The following is an 18693-nucleotide window of genomic DNA, read 5'->3' on the forward strand; positions in this document are numbered from 1 at the left end:
TTTAAAAAAATGTCTTTCTTCAATGGAAGGTCAAATATAAGAAAATAAAAATCTTGATGCTTTCTTGAAGCTATGGAAAACAATCAATATAAATTGTTTCATGAAAACGGCTTCTAACAAGAGAAATTATTTAAAATTATCCCTATAAATAGATTACAGAAAACTGTAACCAAGTGAAAATATACTGTAAGATCAACAAAGAGGGAGTGGATATTAAATTTATTCTTTACTACCTTAGATGGAGTTCATCAGTCCTGACCAAACTAAATCAAATATTATTACCTCTAATAAAATCACAATAGATAACAGATACATATTAAATTTCTAATAATATAGATTAAATTTCTAATGAGAAAATACTTTAAAATTAAAGTTACTCTTATATTGAATAATATTATCCTAACAGAACAGTGACTTTTTAACCTACTAATTAATTTTCTTCTAACTAATTCATTTGGCTAGAGATTAGATTAAGGGAATGGGGAGATAACTCTAAGGGCTAGAGTACAAGGTTTTGCCTGTGGGAGACCTAGATCAATCCCTGGCATCAGAAAGATTAAAAGGAAAAAAACCCAGTCAAAATTAATAAAATGCAATTACATTTATGTGTTTATTTATTATGACCATTTATCAACACTTTCTCTTTTCTGACATTTCCTTTGAGTTAACAATTTATTTGTTATATGGTGCTGGCTTAGACCTCAACCTAACACCATGCACAAAAGTCAGATCAAAATGGATTAAAGACCTCAACATCAGACTACAATCCATAAGGTACACTGAAGACAAAGTTGGCAAAACCTTCCACGATACTAAAGCTAAAGCTATCTTCAAAGATGACACACAACTGACCAACCAAGTGGAAACAGAGATAAATGGGACTATATTAAACTAAGAAGCTTCTGCACCGCAAAAAATACAATGACCAGAATACAAAGACAATCTACAGAATGGGAAAGGATATTCACCCAATACCCATCCGATAAGGGGCTGATATCAAGGGTATATAAGGCACTGGTTGAACTCTATAAGAAGAAAACATCCAACTCCATCAGAAAATGGGGCAAAGAAATGAACAGAAACTTTCCCAAGGAAGAAATACGAATGGCCAAAAGACACATGAAAAAATGCTCTTCATCATTAATCATCAGGGAGATGCAGATCAAAACAACTATGAGATACCACCTCACACCACAGAGACTGGCACACATCAAAATAATGAAAGTAACCAGTGTTGGTGTGGATGTGGGGAGAAAGTGACCCTTCTACACTGCTGGTGGGAATGCTGACTGGTTCAGCCCTTTTGGAAAACAATATGGATGATTCTGAAAAATTTAGACATTGAGCTCTCATTTGACTCAGCTATACCACTCCTGGGAATATATCCCAGAGAGGCAAAAAAGTATAGTCGAAATGACATCTGCACTTATATGCTCATCGCAGCACTGTTTACAATAGCCAGAATCTGGGAAAAACCCGAGTGAACAGATAGATGACTGCTTAAAGAAACGTTGGTACATCTACACAATGGAACACTATGCAGCTGTTAGAAAAGATGAAGTCATGAACTTTGCTTATAAGTGGATCAATATGGAAAGTATCATGCTAAGTGAAATGAGTCAGAAAGAGAGAGACAGACATAGAAAGACTGCACTCATCTGTGGAATATAAAATGACAGGATAGGAGACTAACACCCAAGAATAGTAGAAATAAGTACCAGGGGGGTTGCTCCATGACTTGGAAGCTGGCATCACATGCTGAGGGAAAAGGCAGCTCAGATAGAGAAGGAAACACCAAGTAAAGTATGGGTGGAGGACCTGCTTGGGATGGGAGATGCGTGCCGAAAGTAGACTATAGATTGAACACGATGGCCACTCAATACCCTTATTGCAAACCACAATGCCCAAAAGGAGAAAGAGAACAAAAGGGAATATTCTGCCACAGAGGCAGGGTGGGATGGGGGGGTTGGAACTGGGGGATGGGAGGGATACTGGGATCATCGGTGGAGAATGGGCACTGCTGGAGGGATGAGTTCTTGAGCACTGTATGACTGAAACAGAAGCATGAAAATATGTAAACCTATAACTGTGCCCTCATGGTGATTCACTAATAAAAAAATAAAAAATATTTTAAATTAAAAAAAAAAGAATTTATTTGTTAAATATGATAACTCATAAAATTAGGACAGTTACCCTTTTTCAAATGATCTTGTAAGCGGTCTTCAAATCAAGACAACCACTAATAAAAGTCATGCATAGCAAATATGAGGGAGACAAAAGAAACAAAATTTAAAGGTTCTGGCAAATTTAGAATAGTGATTTTTATTACTTTTGTCCACTGAGGACATTTCTTTGACATGAATCCAGAAGACCCCTATAAACCAAATTTAACCATTTGGGATAATTTTATGTACACAGTGTTACAGAATATACAGGTTTATATTTTAAAGATACTGTTGAGAGTTCAAAGGGCAAAGTGCATCAAAGCACATAACTGATTTGCATACAATGAACCATCCCTGGAATGAATCACTTGATAATGGTAAATGATCTTTTTGATATGCTGCTAAATTTAGTTTGCTAAGTTTTTGCTGTGGATTTTCCAAATCAATGTTCATTAGAGAAACTGGTAGTCAGAAATTTTCTTTTTAAGTAATGCTTCATTGAAAATGTTAGTAAGGACTCCTGTTTCTTCAATATTTTGGAAGAGTTTGAGAAGTAGAGATCTGTACTGTCCGCACTGTCATCCTGTTGTTAATTGATTTGTTCAATCGGGGACCAGTGACTTCTCTATTGTGAGACTTGTTACTGTTTTTGGCATATCGAGTACAGGAAGTCTTATTAAAAGTTTGATAAAACTCATGAGTAAACCCATCTGGACCACAGCTTATGTTCTTGGAATTACTATACAATTAATGAAAACTTCTAAGTGATGTCAATTTAGGCTGAATACTTTTTTTTTTTCTGCTTTTTGGGTCACACCTGGTGATGCACAGGGGTTACTCCTGACTCTGCACTTGGGAATTATTCCTGGCAGTGCTCAGGAGACCATTTGGGATGCTGGGACTTGAACCTGGTTGGCCACATGCAAGGCAAACACCCTACCCGCTATGCTATTGCTACAGCCCCAAGCTGAATACTCTTAAATATTTATATGATAAAATATTTTATTGTTCTTAAGTCGATACCTTACACTGGCAAATTTGATTACTATAATCATAAACCTTAATATTTCAATAAAAAGAAAACCATTCCCCCCCACAGATAAGTCATGTAAGTTATGAACTATTTTAGTTATACAAATACAGCACAACACAATAATTGGTGCAACCCTTTGAAATAAGACAGGTACATTAGACTTTAAACTATAGGCAAATTAATTTGAGATTATTTCCACAGTTAAGAAATGGTAAACATGAAGTTGTAATTGAACTCCACAAATTGCTAATAAAAACACTATTTTCTCTCCTTCATTACTGGGATGGTTCTTGTCTCTTTTGGGGTTACACCCACCAATGCTCAGAGCTTACCCCTGGCGGTACTTGGGGGACTGTATGTGATACCAGTGATCAAACCTGGGTTGCTATGTGCAAGGCAAACACCCTATAGGCTGTACTATTGCCCCAGCCACAATGAGATGGTTTTTTTGTTTTGTTTTGTTTTGGTTTTGGTTTTTTTGCTTTTTGGGTCACACCCAGCAATGCTCAGAGGTTACTCCTAGCTCTGTATTCAGGAATTACACCTGGCGGTGTTTGGGAGACCATCTGGGATGTCGGGGATCGAACCAAGGTCGGCCCTGTGCAAGGCAAACAGCCTACCCACTGTACTATCACTCCGGCTCCCAATGAGATGGTTCTTAACAAGAGATTTGTCCCCAGCCGTAAAGAACTTCTGAAAATATATGTAGATAATTTTGGTAGCCACACTGGGGGGTTGGGAGTGGGGAAAAGACTAGTTGGCTGCAGGTATCTAATGTGCTGAGGTAAAGATGCTACTGCATCTTACACTGAACTGACAAATTTCCCCCTCTTAAGAAATACCTGACTCCCAATGGCAATGCTAAGTGGTTGAGAACCTTGCTGTGATGGATACTAAAGAATCATTTGCAGTTGGGACAAAAATGGATTGCCTGGACAACATGTTATAAGTGAAGAAATGATTAACTATTTTCTCAACAAGTATTTACTAGGCAGTTATAATAGTCAAACACCAACTTGGTCCCACCTAAAAGTATGTCTCTTCACTTTTAAAATCATTACCTTCCTCTTTTTTTTTTTTTTTTTTGCTTTTTTGGGTCACACCCGGTGATGCTCAGAGGTTACTCCTGGTTCTACACTCAGGAATTACCCCTGGCAGTGCTCAGGGGACCATATGGGATGCTGGGGATCGAACCCGGGTCGGCCGCGTGCAAGGCAAACGCCCTACCCGCTGTGCTATCGAGCCAGCCCCTACCTTCCTCTTTTAATTTTGTTTTCATTATCAATTTAGAACTTTCTTGTTCTAAATTAACCCCCATCCAGCCACACTAAATAAACCTTTAGAAGGAAGCATTTAATAATACCTGACTAAATAGTTTGCAAACTCATTATTTTAGGAATTTTAGGAATTCATGATTTTAACTCCAAACTGGAGCTGGAAAGCAAGCACATGTAGGAAACCTGTGTTTCATTCCGTCATGCATGGTTCCCTGAGCACTGCGGGGAGTGACCCCTGTGCACAATGTGCCCACCCCAATCCCAGTTAAGCCTCCCACCATACACAATTCATACACACTTTAAAGAGCACTCTAGAATGATCTAGACAGTGTATATAAGAATATCTAAGTATAGACCTTGCTATTCACATTCTAAAAAAGTTCTCCAGATGATTCTTACACAATCCTGACCCAACTTTTATAAACAATAACTAGTATTAGACCCATGTTTGACTTAAAACTCACTATTCCTTTCACAAGACTAAAGCTGTATATGCTCATATATTCCAACTGGATAGACTCATCCACTTCCTTTGCTATGAACCCTCTCACATACTGGAACTATAAAGTATATTTTAGCTGAAATCAATATTAATACTAGACCTGGCGTTTAGAAATTAAACAGATTTTAAACAGAAAAAAAGTGAAAAAAATAAAAGTGATTCAAGAAGGAATAAAAATAAAAAAATTTTCAGTGATACCTTGCTACATATCACTAAATTCATATTCAATTTTTCCTTTCTTACTAGTTGTTCAGACTAAGATATTAAATAAATATCCATTCAAATAAACTGTGTGTGAAATGCTGAGTTTTAAGAAAAAAAATCAATCTAAAATCTAAAATTTTATGCCAGTATTATCAGTATTTTCAAATAGAATCCAGCTTTCCCATTAACTTAAGTTACCTAAGTGTTCACTGAGAAAATGTTCAAGTTAAACATGAATTTGGAGAGGAAAAGGAAATATGAAAGTAGAGGTGGGTATATATCTAAAACACAGATAGAAAATGTTTTTGTTATTCTTACAAATTGTATAACATACTATCAGAAGACAATACAATCAACTGATGTTTATGTGGAATTTTAAAATATCTCCTCTAAAAATTAATTTATATTAAAAAGTCTTTAGAGAAAGTTATAGAAAAAATCATCAGTTCTGAAAATAACAGCCCTCCTAAAACCACATTTCAACTAACTTTAGGTCTAAATCCCTACTGTTCTTAATTTCTACTTTCCTCCAAATACAAAACTAAGCAATTACATATAACAGGACCCCTTAAAAATTCTTCTTAGAACTAAAATAAAACAGGGCCCGGAGAGATAACTCAAATGGCTGAAGCACATGCTTTGTATTCGGGAGTCCCAGTCTTGATATCAGTACCACATGGCCTCCCCAAATACTGAATGGAATGACCCCAGCACAGCCAGGTGTGGCCTCTAAACAACAAAAACAAAATCAAAACCCATAAAAAGCACTTAACAATCCAAATGTTCCTCATCTGAGTTTTTTTTTTAAATAAAATGATCTGAACTCCAAGACTACTTGTAGAAACAAGTGAAATGAGAAATGTAATCAGAACCTTCATAAAACAGTCTTCATTAACCAATGGCAGAGGTAAATTAAGGTAATCAGGGCATCACATCTACACCATCCTGTTCTTTCATTACAACCATTATAATTCTGAAAGTGGATCTAAATTTAAATGTCAAGCTGCAACAATTATCTCAGTTTCCAAATGCTTTTAACTTAAAATCCTTAATTCTAAGTTAACTCATTCATAACAAATTACTTTGGATCAGAAGTAAATAGTAATCAACCCCAGTGGAGAGTTTTAAAGACCTGACAACTATTTAGGAAGAAGGGGTATGAAACCTTTGGTTCTACAATAAATAGAATGTATTTTAAATTGTTGAGACAATTTGGGAGCTAAGGGGTGGGTAAGAGGGGAAGACTGCCTGTACCTGTTAGTCCTAGGGGCTACTTCCAGCTCTTTGCTCAGGGTTTACTCTGAGGACTAAGTGGTGTAGGAGACTGAACCAGAGTTGGACACACGCAAGCTAGTAACTTAGTAACTTAACTCCTTAACTCCTGTACTATTTCTCTTGCTCCAAATTGTTAAACTCATTAAGCTCTGATTCATGTTATATGGGAGTATTACAAAATCCAAAGCCCAGTAAGAAATAAATGTTGAGAAATATGTTACAGAATATTTAAAAAGGGGAAGGGAGGAGGAATAGGTGTAATATTAATATTCACTATAAATCCCATGTGAGCTACAAGATAACGTAACTTATTTTACTATGAGGTAGGGCTGAGAACAGCAACTATAAAGTATTCAGAGAAAGTAGAAAAGAGGGAAGGGTCCTACAAAGTAAACTTCAAATAGATGTTTCAAGGCAGTTTCTAAATCTTGTTAATACACTAATAACCAAGAAACATGGGATTCTTCTCTTAGCCTCATAAAATAATCTGAAGTTTTAGCCAGCCCGATAAAGCAAGCAGATTTCAGGCATTCTGAAACATTAAAATAATTTTTTAAGATGAATGATCCCTTACCACAAACTACCTTCCCTGTATCCTCCCTACTGCACATCCACAGCCTATTTGTGCTTTTTCCTTTCAGCCACCCATAACCCTTTACCTTCACTGCAAAGAAAGGTTATCAGGAATGCAATTTCATCCAAAAAAGGAGAGGATGTTTCTAATCAGTCCTATTCACAGATAACCCTGCCCACTCTGAGAACTAGATCTCACCATTCATACGTCTCCATAGGAAAAAAAAGCATTCCATTTGACTCTTAATTTCTCCTCTCTTCTTGGCAGTTCCATGTCTGATCACAGTGCTGTTTTGACCCTTTCCCTAGCACAATAATTCAAGTCAGGTTCTAGACAGTGTCTCCTGAGCTTCAGTCCAGATTCTGCCATAAGTATGCAGTATTTGCTGTCACTATTTCCTCATTTTCCAATAGTTCCTTAATCAATCTGGCTCTTGTTCCCATTTACCTACTAAAATAAAGCCTAAGTGATAATAAAATTCTGTCTTCTTATAGTTATTATCTTAGCCAAATGCAATAACAATTTTATCATTTTTCTCCATTGTTTTCTTCTATTTTTCTTCCAACTTCTTTTTTGCGTTTTGGGTCACACCTGGCGATGCACAGGGGTCACTCCTGGCTCTGCACTCAGGAATTACCCCTGATGGTACTCAGGGGTACCATATGGGATGCTGGGAACCAAACCCGGGTCAGCCACATGCAAGGCACAAGCCCTACCTGCAGTGCTGTCGCTCTAGCCCCTTGTCTGCACCTTGTCAGTCTTTCTCTAATACACCCATCTTGCCTGCTAACATTATACAATCAGGATGAGTTCATCTACAAAAGCAAGTTTTAAACATCTGGGTCCCTCCCACTGACAGTCTGACTACAGAAATTTTGCTGGGAGTGTGAGGAGATCTAGAGACAATGGTAAAGGAATGCTGGCACTTTAGTGGTGGTCGTGGTGTAGCAATACTGAGTGCCTCAAACACTAATATCAGCAATATGACAAATAACTGCCCAATTACAAAAAAACTATGGATACAAGAACCCCAATACAACTCTCTTAAAATTCACTAAGACACCATAGAGCTTTTATTCATGAGTCATAACCACTAATATTTACCAGATTTGAATTTAATACTAAAAGTTTTAAAGCACCTTAATAAGTTCAAAATCCACAAATCATTAGAAAGATCGGGGGGTGGGGGAAGGTATACTGTGATTCTTGGTGGTGGAATATGAGCACTGGTTAAGGGATGGGTGTTCGAGCATTGTATAACTGGGACTTAAACCTGAAAGCTTTGTAACTTTCAACATGGCGATTCAATAAAAGAATAAATTAAAAAATAATAATTAAAAAAACAAAAAAAGGTAAACATAGACACTTTAGAGAAATGCAAATAAGAAAATCAAGTTGCCCAACCTGTCAAAAAAGGGAATTTACCTACAATCTCAATATCCTATCAAATGCTTTTATAAATTTTACAATATGATGTGGGGAGTACTATTTTTGGTAGTGTGCTTTTAAAAAACACTTTATAAGCATTTTAATTATCTCTGGTACTCTTAAATAAATGCTTCAAAAGCTACAAATATTGTCGGCTTTATAGTAAATTTTATACTTTAAAATGTTTACATTTTACTTACTGTAAATTAGACTTATGTTCCTAAGCACTTCTCTGAATATCTAATCATGCCATCAGTGTAAGGTGCTTATGGAATAAATATTCCGTCTTATAAAATAACATAGTATGAGACTGACACCCAAGGACAGTAGACATGAGGGCCAGGAAAATTGCCCCATAGTTCGAAGCCTGCCTAATGAGCTGGGGTTCAGAAGGCAGCTGAAATAGAGGAGGAATCACTAAGTCAATGATGGTTGGAGGGATCGCTTGGAATGGGAGATGTGTGCTGAAAGTGAATAAGGGACCAAACGTGATGGCCTCTCAGTATCTATATGCAAACCATAATGTCCAAAAGTGGAAAGAGAGAGTATGCAGGAAATTGCTTGCCATGGGCGGGGTGGGGGTGAAGGCTGGGGTGGGGGGGATACTGGGGACATTGTTGGTGGAAAATATGCACTGATGGCTGGTGGAGGGATGGGTGCTCGATCATTATATGACTGAAACTCAAACATGAAAATTTTGTAACTGTATCTTACTGTGATTCAATAAAAAAATATTTGTCCTAAATGCAAAAAAAAAAAAGAAAGATAATGTCCTATCATAGTACTCTGGAAATTTCTACTATAAACTCACACACACAAAAAAGGTTAAGTTGTCAAATATGTTTTAGCATGATTGTAAAAAAGGGCAAATAATGTCTTAGAACAGTTATAATACGTTTCTAAAAAAATTTTTTGGTAAAAAAAAAAAGAATCCTGGGCCGGAGCCATAGCACAGCGGATATGGCATTTGCCTTGCACATGGTTGACCCAGGTTCAATCCCCAAGGCACTGCCAGGAGTAATTCCTGAGTGCAGAGCCAGGAGTAACCCTTGAGCATTGCTGGGTGTGGCCCAAAAAGAAAAACAAAAAAGAAAAAGAAAAAGAAAAAAGAATCCTTTGCAGGCACCCAAGTTTTAAGGTTTCTCAGACTCTATACTTTGAGATCTGCTTACCTATGCCCAAAACTCCTACATTATCCCTAGTCTGATGTCTGCTGAGCTCCAGACAGTTCACTAGTTCCTATGGCATAAATGGAGAGCCATCTGCACTTGTTTTTTCCATAGGTATCTAAAGTCAGTGTTGACCCTCACTAAATTCATAACTTGCTACGCCAAATCTATTAATCTTCAGTATTCATTGCCTATTTCAGTCAAAGGCATGATCATTCACATACACAGTGGAAAGATCAAGTCAATGTATAAAGCTATAGCACTGTATCACTGTCATCCCATTGTGCATCGATTTGCTGAAGCGGGCACTAGTAACGTCTCTATTGTGAGATTTATTGTTACTGTTTTTGGCATATCGAATACGCCATGGGTAGCCTGCCAGGCTCTGCTGTGTGGGCGGGGTACTCTCAGTAGCTTGCCAGGCTCTCCGAGAGGGGTGAAGGAATCGAACCCGAGTTGGCCTCGTGCAAAGCAAATACCCTACCCGTTATGCTATCGCTCCAGTCCAAATTATCCTAGATTCCTCTGTTTCTCCTCTATTCAAAGTCATCTGATTCTACTAATTCTACTTTTTACATCAAGTAGAATCAAGAACTTTAAAAGTTCTTCAGGTTATCTAAAGTGCAACAGTAATTGATAATCACTACCTTATGCTTGAAACAAATCCCTCATCACGCTTCCATGCAGTAACAAAAGTATTTCCTAGTCTCCCCTACCTTCAATCTCCTTATACTTTTCCACTACCTCCTGTGATAAATTCCTAGTTTTTTCTAACAATGTTCCTCTCTTGAATTGAAGGAAGACATCTCTTCCCTGCACTCACTTACAAGCAGAATATATTAGGGGCTTTTTCACTACCACAGTACCTTGTGCTTGCATCTATTAAAATATATTCCATACTGTTTATGAAAGTTTGTTCTGCTACAGGAATCACTTCATTAATTCATAATTACATATTATAAAGAACGATGGTGGGGTGGGAGATATGTAGGGCCATGTTCAATTTGTACAACATTTTCTGTTTTGCTAGAAAAAGGAGTGGTTGGCCAAATAAATTTGGGAACCGCTGAATTAGAAAATAATAGTTAATAAATCCTTATAAAAATACGATAATTTTTTGTGCCCATTGAATCAACCAAGAAAAACATAACAAAGTAAAACAAAACAAACAGCTTCTTAAGTATTAGGCAACTTCATTAGCAAAAAGAAAAGTCTTGTTCCACAATTTCTACACACATAGAAATTGGGGTGGAAACATAGTACAGCAGGTAAGAAGCTTGCCTTGTGAATACCCGATCTGGGTTTGATCGCCAGCATCTTTTATGTTCCACTGAGCATGGCCAGGTGTCATTCCTGTGCAGAGCCAGGAATAACCCCTAAGCATCCTTGTTCATTGATTTTTTTCACCCAAAAACTGAGGGGAAAAATTTACATATGAAATAATTTATATCTAAACTTGATATGAAACTTTTAATTGAAGCAATTTTAATGAAAATGAATATGAAATACCATTTTATAGCCTCCTCCCCCAAAAAAACCCACACCCCAAATCAGATTCTGTATGTTGAGATGAGTACTGAATAAGATGAGAATAGGAAAACAGGATATTGGTTACATAAACTCTTCAAAAATCCTAATAGGAAGTAAGGATTGATAAAACCTCAATCAATGAACCAGAATAGCAAGGAATGTATCTTTTAAATACATAAATAACGCCAGAGGAAACCTAAAGGAATATAGATAAGCATGGTGGAACCAGGTGGGTAGTATTAAAATTATTATTTTAAATAAACTTACCATTAAAGAAATGAAACTATTATCTTAAATAGAGCCTTTAGTGCTATTTCCTCATAAAACCCAAAAATTATTATTAAAAAAATTAAAATTGACCAGGGCACAAATTACCAAAAGAATAAATTTGCATCAGAAGACAATGAAATACTACATAAACTTTAGTTTCAGGTACCAAGAAACACAGAACTTCGTTAACTAGAAAACTAGACTGCATTAGCTTAACCGCCAACAACTTTACTAAATAACCTATGAAATGGCTAGAGCGATAGATAGTACAGTGGGTAGGATGCCTGCCTTGCATATGGCCACCCTGGGTTGATTCCCAGCATTCCATATGCTCCCCTAAACAGGCCAAGAGTAATCCCTGAGCATTGTTGGGTGTGGTCCAAAAACAAACAAAAAACCCCCAAATGATGACCTCTAAATAAAATAAAGTTAAATATATCATTGTTAGTCAAGTTGCATTTCATTGCAAATGCCATTAGTTTTTCTTTTAAAAAAACACTCAATATTTTAATTAAAAATACTGCCAAAAATGATACTTAAAATTTTTAAAAGGAAAATAATATTTTCTAATGACCTGATACTTTTTAAAAAAGTATTCAGACATGGGATCTGTAACTCAGGCTGGGAATAATATATGAATAACAATTAAAAATATAGATATAACTACTACAGATGATCTTTTACTATGTACCATCATTTAAAAATATCTTATCTTAGGATGGAGAGATAGCTCAGCAGGCTGATGCAAATACACTGAATGCAAGGCCTAGGTTTGAATCACAGCACTACATGTTCCTCTCACATGGCCAGGATTGGATCCCTGAGAACCAGAAGTAATCCCTGAGCACTGCTGGGTAGAGACCATCTCATCCCCCACCAAAAAGTAAATATGAATTTAAAAATTCTATCAAAAAACACCATACTTGGTAAACAAAAAGGGTATCAAAAATTACTTTATTCTCCCTCATAAGTTTGTGAAAAAAAGAAGCATGTGAAATTACTAAACAGGTTATATAACTGGCAATATCAAGAAATGTTCCAAAGTCCAGGACACATAAAGTGAAAACATTCTTGATAGTTTTTAAAATCTGTGGTTTGACTAGATCTGAAACTACAATGTTTAAGGATTTAATGTAAGTGTGTTAACTTGGAGAAAACTAAACTGTGATCATCTGGGGCTGCTAACGCTTACCTCAAGGGAACCTACTGCAGATAAAGTCCCGTCACTTGCACAGTCCTTTCAGCTGCCTGCCAGTTGTCTCTGTGGAAGGGAAAGCCTGATGAGTGAGAGCCCTATGCCACACTCCTTTGGAGTGTCAGGGTGCCTGAAGAAAACTGAAAAACTGTCTACCTGGAGATTCCTTGATGCTTTCAATAAAACAAGGCTAAAAAAAGATGTCAACTCTGATAGTCCCTTTCCACTGAACACCAAAAACAAAAGACTATGAGTTACTGACTACTAGCCACCGACTGGTACGTGGAAGGTGATAAATTTATACTAGCCTAAGTAGGAAAAAAAGGTTAAAACTGGATCAAGTAGAAATAAGTTAACACCAAAAAAGAAACACACGAACACACACACATGCATACACACATAAAAATGTTGAAAAGTAGACAGAATTATAAATCTGAGAAGAGAAAATATTGCAGACTGTATCTATAAAAAACTGAAGTTGCAGCATCAACAAGTAGACACTAAAACCCTAAGAACTTCCTGTCTACACATTATGAAAAGATGCCAGTATTTATTATGCTTAATGTGAACTATACCACAAATCCAAATGCCTACTTACAAAAACCCCATGCATTTTCTTAATGGGGTCAGTAGGTGTAAAGAGAGGGGATTTTAAAAATATTTAAAAATGTGAAATGTGAAACCAACAGCACGAAATCCCAGAAGAAATTTCAGGGGGATTGGGTGTAAGGAGATCAGGGTTGGTATGTTATCTCAGATAGTAAATGAACCCTCACTCAGGACCAAAATAGGAGCAAAGTATAGAAAAACAAACCCAAGCATTTAAAAATCCACCATCTCCTAGAATGAATGGCTAATGATTATCTCCCATTAAGATTATATACCACAACTATACAAGTTCAACTACAAAACCAAATTATATTTTCTAACATCAAATACAATCTTCAGTCTGAAATCTTTGCTTCCTAGACAGAAAATACTCCCACAGGCAATTTAAGCATTAACCTTAAGCACAAGGATTAATGAAGGAAAATAATGTAATATTAAAAAAAAAAAGCAATTTCAGCTTTTATTTTAATAGTATCATACTTTGAATTGTTACTTACCTCCGACTCTTTGTCACTTAAAGATCCCAAGCTTCCAAAACTGTGATTAGAGCTTTCATTATTTGTTGAGGCCTGTTAAAGATTTTTTGAAAATAAAAATTAGGAGGAATTTTAAATAAGACATACTACAAAGAAAATAATCATCTTCATAAATAGAAAAGGTGCCATTCCTTTATGTCTGAAAATCAAATGAGGTATAAAAGGAATATTAGTTTTCTACAGTATAAAATATCTTGGAAAGTTTTATCAAGTCACTAAGTTCTGCTATCTTTTTACAAATCGGGGAACAGGGAGGTGGAGACTGAGTCATATCCAGTGGTGCTCAGGAGTCCAAAGGGGACCAAACCCAGTTTGACTCCATAGGAGTGCTTTAATCCCTATCCTTTCTCTCCAGCTCCCAATATTTTTCAGTATCTGACCCATTAGCTGAGTGTTTGGGGTGAGTCACATTCTGGTGCTTGCTTGGAGGCTACTCCAGCTGTGCTGGAGAATAGGAGGTGTCAGCTCCAGCCACTGAGTCATCTCCCCAGCAGAGCTGATTTTTCAGAACACTAAACTCAAGAGTAAAGATTGGGATTCAACTGCAGCCATGCTCAAGGCACTCTCCACCAGCTCAAACGAGCCTCACCTACAAGGGAACCTGCAGAAAAACCCAGGTATGTGGGACCTGTGAATGAGATATCCAAGCCCGCTTACAACGGGGCTGGGGCTTCCTCTTCCCAGCTCCCCAGCAGCTTGACAGTCACAACCACAAACTGCCCCCAGCGCCATATAATCTCATCAATGGCCAAGACCCAGAGATTGAAATAAAGCTCCTGGAAGAGAGCAACACAGAATATCCTGGAGTGCGTGGCCACCTTTGCATCCTCTCACACTCTAGCCCACTGATGTACCAAAAGTAGCACACATTTGTTTTAATATATCAGTTTTAATATACATGCTTGTTTTAATACATTGGTTTTAATATTCATGCTTGTAATCTCTTATATAAAGGCTTAGATGGCTCCAGGGTGAAACACAACAATCTTAACACACTTTCCTCTTATGGTGGTGGGAAGGTGCATGGTGGTGAATTGGTGTTTGAACACTCTTTGTAATGAACTATTGTGAACAACTTTATAAGAATAAAGTTTTTTTTAAATAAGATAAAAAATAAAATGATGTAAGGTCATCACAAAATAAATAAAAATAAAGGAATTTGGATTATTGTAAGGGTAACAGGATCCTAAATTTACTATCTACTATAAAAACAAATGTTTGTTTTATCTTAAAGTATTGTATTCCTTAATTCCTCTTACAATCATTATATTCTATATGTACACATTTGCTTTTGTTTATATTAACGAATTAAGCAATTCTTGATTTCTAATCTTTATTTTAATGTTGGATTAGATTTTTCTCAAGATGACAATTTAAGCAGTTTTACTCAAGGGTTTATACAATATCTTTAACACCTTTAAATATGACAAACAGAAATGAACAATAATTCTGTACAATAAAATGTGCTTTGTTTCCAATATAGCTTCTATAAAGCTTATAATTTTGTGGACATTTTGACCATAAGCACAATAATGTCTTCCAGTAATTTTAGATCAGAAGACAATGGGCTGAACCACATATGACAAAAATGATGCATAAATGAACCTCCTATAAAAGGAGGCTAGCTGATCTTTTCTATTTGTAACTGCTAATACTATTAGAAAGCTGCAAGTTGGCTCTCAATCACAGTAAAGATTCTAAACTGATGATTGATCAATTTCATACATGTCTAATACAATGCTGGGGACTTTAACAGCTGCTTTCATCACAAAATAACATTCAACCTGAGTATGATTCAAGCACTATTTAGAAAAAATGATAATCTAATTGGGGCAAGAATGTCAAGTATAAGAAAAAAGGCATCATAAATAACAATCAAGAAGCCTAAGTTATAAAGATTCAAGAACAATGGAAACAGTGGCAATGATTTCGAGTACCCACAACTTCCCACATAAAAATGTAAATACTCAGAACTGAATTTACCTGGGCAGAGGGGAGAGGGGGGTAGCTAGGAGGGATCACTGGAACATTGATGGAGAGAAGCAGGCACTCTGGTGGGTATGGTGTTGGAATAATATATGCATAGAGCTATCATTAACAGTGTTATAAATCACGGTACCTCAGTTAAAATGGTAGGGTTTACATTTACAACAAAACTGGGTAACCTAGGGCTGGGCGGATAGTTAAGGGGTTAAGGCCTGGAACACAGATGACTCAGGTTCAATCCCTGAACACCAAGTCAGGAGTAAGCCCATAGCACTGCTCAGGGTAGCCCCCAAAATTATAAAGCAAAACCAAAACCTGGGTAACAAGCAATTTTCATTAATGCCTCTGCAGGGGTTAGTATTAAGGTAATTAGTTACCACCAAGACCTATACAACATGAGAGGAAGTTCAAGAGATGTCTGAGGGTCAGAGAGATAGTTTAACATGCTGAGTACTTACTTTGCATAAAACCACAAAAAGCTCTAAAATAACCAAAGCAATCCTGAGACAAAAAGAATGGAAGTATCATATTTCCTGACTTAAAGCCATACTATAAAGCTACAGTATGGCATTAGAATTAAGAGATACACAAATTAATGACACAGAATTGAAAGCTCAGCACGAAATTCTCACAATAAGTACAGCTAATTTATAATAAAGGAACCAAGAACATAAAATAGTGCTTATACCATATTCTTAAGTAAGTTAAACATACATGTACCCTATTCCATACCTAAGAGAAATTTATACAAGAATATTTAAAACAATCTTGTTATAAAAGGTAAATACTGAAAACATCCTACAGTCATTCCACAAATGGTAATAAATTATAGTAAATCCACACAAAAGAAGAACATTTACCAATTAAATATGAATAGTTGAAACATGTCATTATGGGAATAATCTCAAAAATAAACCAAAGAAGTCAAATATTTAGAAAAAGCACACTTCATAATTCCACACATATAAAACTTCAATACACACTTTTACTGACAGAAATCAGCATGGAGGGTGGGGGTAAGTGAGCATTTTGCATCTAGACACTAACCAAAAAATAGTTTGGAGGAACAAAATGTTCTATATGTTGCTTGGATTGATATTGCACCATATAAACAATTGATAATCTTTGAAAATATACAAGTGTTTATGGTTTTATTTGTAAGTCTCAAAATATTGAACACAACCTACAAGTTCCTCAACTCAAACATTTGGATTAAAAATAGGTGTGCTATATTTATACGACAAATTATTACTTAATAACAAAGAGCAATAAACGGAATAAAATATAACATGAATGAATCTCAGATGCATTATCCTACATTAAAAAGTTAAGCTCAGGGCCAGAAAGATAGCACAGTGGGTAAGTAACTGCTTTGCACACAGCCAACCCTCTAGAAGGATATGATCTCCCAGCACTGCCAAGAATGAGCCCCAAGTACTGCCAGGCGTGGATCCAAAAAACCCCAAAGAGTCAAATTTGAAAGCTACTATTATAATACTTATTTCAATTAAATGATATTCTTATAAAGGTGAAACTCTAAGAGTAGAAAACAAATCAGTGGTTGCTAAGGGCAACCTAGAGGGGCTGCGTACAGAAGGGCATGTGGGAATACTTTAGAAACTGTTTTATGTAATAATTGCTGGAGTAGTTATTCAATTGTATATATTTTGCGAAAACATACAGAATTATGCAATAAAAGGATGAATTTTACTATATGAAAGTATAACAAAAATTGTGGGGGAGATGTGAGAATCTCACAAATGATCATTTTAAATCTACATATTTTTATCGAATCATGCGAAATACACAGCTACAAAGCTGTTCACAATTGGGTTTCAGCCATACAATGTTCCAACACCTGTCCCTTCACCAGTTTACATTCCCCATCACCAATGTCCCTAGTTTCCCTCCTGCCACCCCAAGCCCCATCCCAGCCTGTCTCTATGGCAGATACTTTCTTCTCTCTCCTCTCTCTCTTCCACTCCCTCCCTCCTTCTTTTATTTTCTCCCTTTTAGGCATTATGGATTGCAATACAGGCACTGAAAGGTTATTGTATATGTCACTTTACCTCCTTTCAGCACTCAGTTTTTGTTCAGTGATCATTAAATCTTTTAGGCATTATGGTTTGCAAGATAGGCTCTGAAAGGTTATAGCATATGTTACTTTACTTCCTTTCAGCACTCAGTTTTAAATCTACATTTTTTTTTTTCTTTTTGGGTCACACCCCGCGATGCACAGGGCTCACTCCTGGCTCATGCACTCAGGAATCACCCCTGGCGGTGCTCAGGAGACCATATGGGATGCTGGGATTCGAACCTGGGTTGGCTGCGTGCAAGGCAAACGCCCTACCCACTGTGCTATCACTCCAGCCCCTTAAATCTACATTTTTAAATGAGCAATCTGATACAATAGCTGGAAAAACCACAGAACAAATCAAAGTACTAAGGAAAAAATTATAAAGCAATAATCAATGGGGGAAAAAAGTGAAATAGATTGAAACCAACATCTTTTAAAAAGAACATCAGCAAGACTCAATAAAAAAGAAAAACATGAAAAAGAATAAAATTCATAAAGGTTAAAAAAATAATGTAGCAATATTTACTTCCATGAAATAAAGTAGATTAATAAGCTAAGTAACAGTAAAGAAATTTAAATGGTAGTAGAAGACCGCCTTTCCCAAAAACCTGCAGGCAAAAAAGGCTTAATGGTGAATGTTTACTGTTCTTTCCATGAACATTAAAAAAAAGAATATACACAAGTTGCTAAGAAAATGAAACAAAAAAATTTTCAAAATAGTGAAAGGGGGGATGGAGTGACAGTACAGCAGGTAGAGAGCTTGCCTCGCATGTGGCCGACCGTGTTTGATCCCTGGCACCACACATGGCCTCCTGAACCCCACCAGGAGTGATCCCTGAGCACAGACAGGTGTGGGTTAAACA

General features: G+C 36.5%; 1 protein-coding gene across 3 annotated transcripts in view; it reads right to left on the minus strand.

Annotated features, from left to right (window-relative positions):
- The window catches only part of TLK1 (tousled like kinase 1), a 145223-nt gene that overhangs the window by 70152 nt on the left and 56378 nt on the right, over nt 1–18693 (minus strand). For all 3 annotated transcript variants that reach the window (XM_055120320.1, XM_055120321.1, XM_055120322.1), the window contains exon 3: nt 13729–13800. In XM_055120320.1, the coding sequence (XP_054976295.1) occupies nt 13729–13800 (72 nt within the window). The remainder of the gene's footprint in view (nt 1–13728; nt 13801–18693) is intronic.

Source organism: Sorex araneus, chromosome X (assembly GCF_027595985.1).
Source record: "Sorex araneus isolate mSorAra2 chromosome X, mSorAra2.pri, whole genome shotgun sequence".
Classification (NCBI taxonomy): Eukaryota; Metazoa; Chordata; class Mammalia; order Eulipotyphla; family Soricidae; genus Sorex; species Sorex araneus.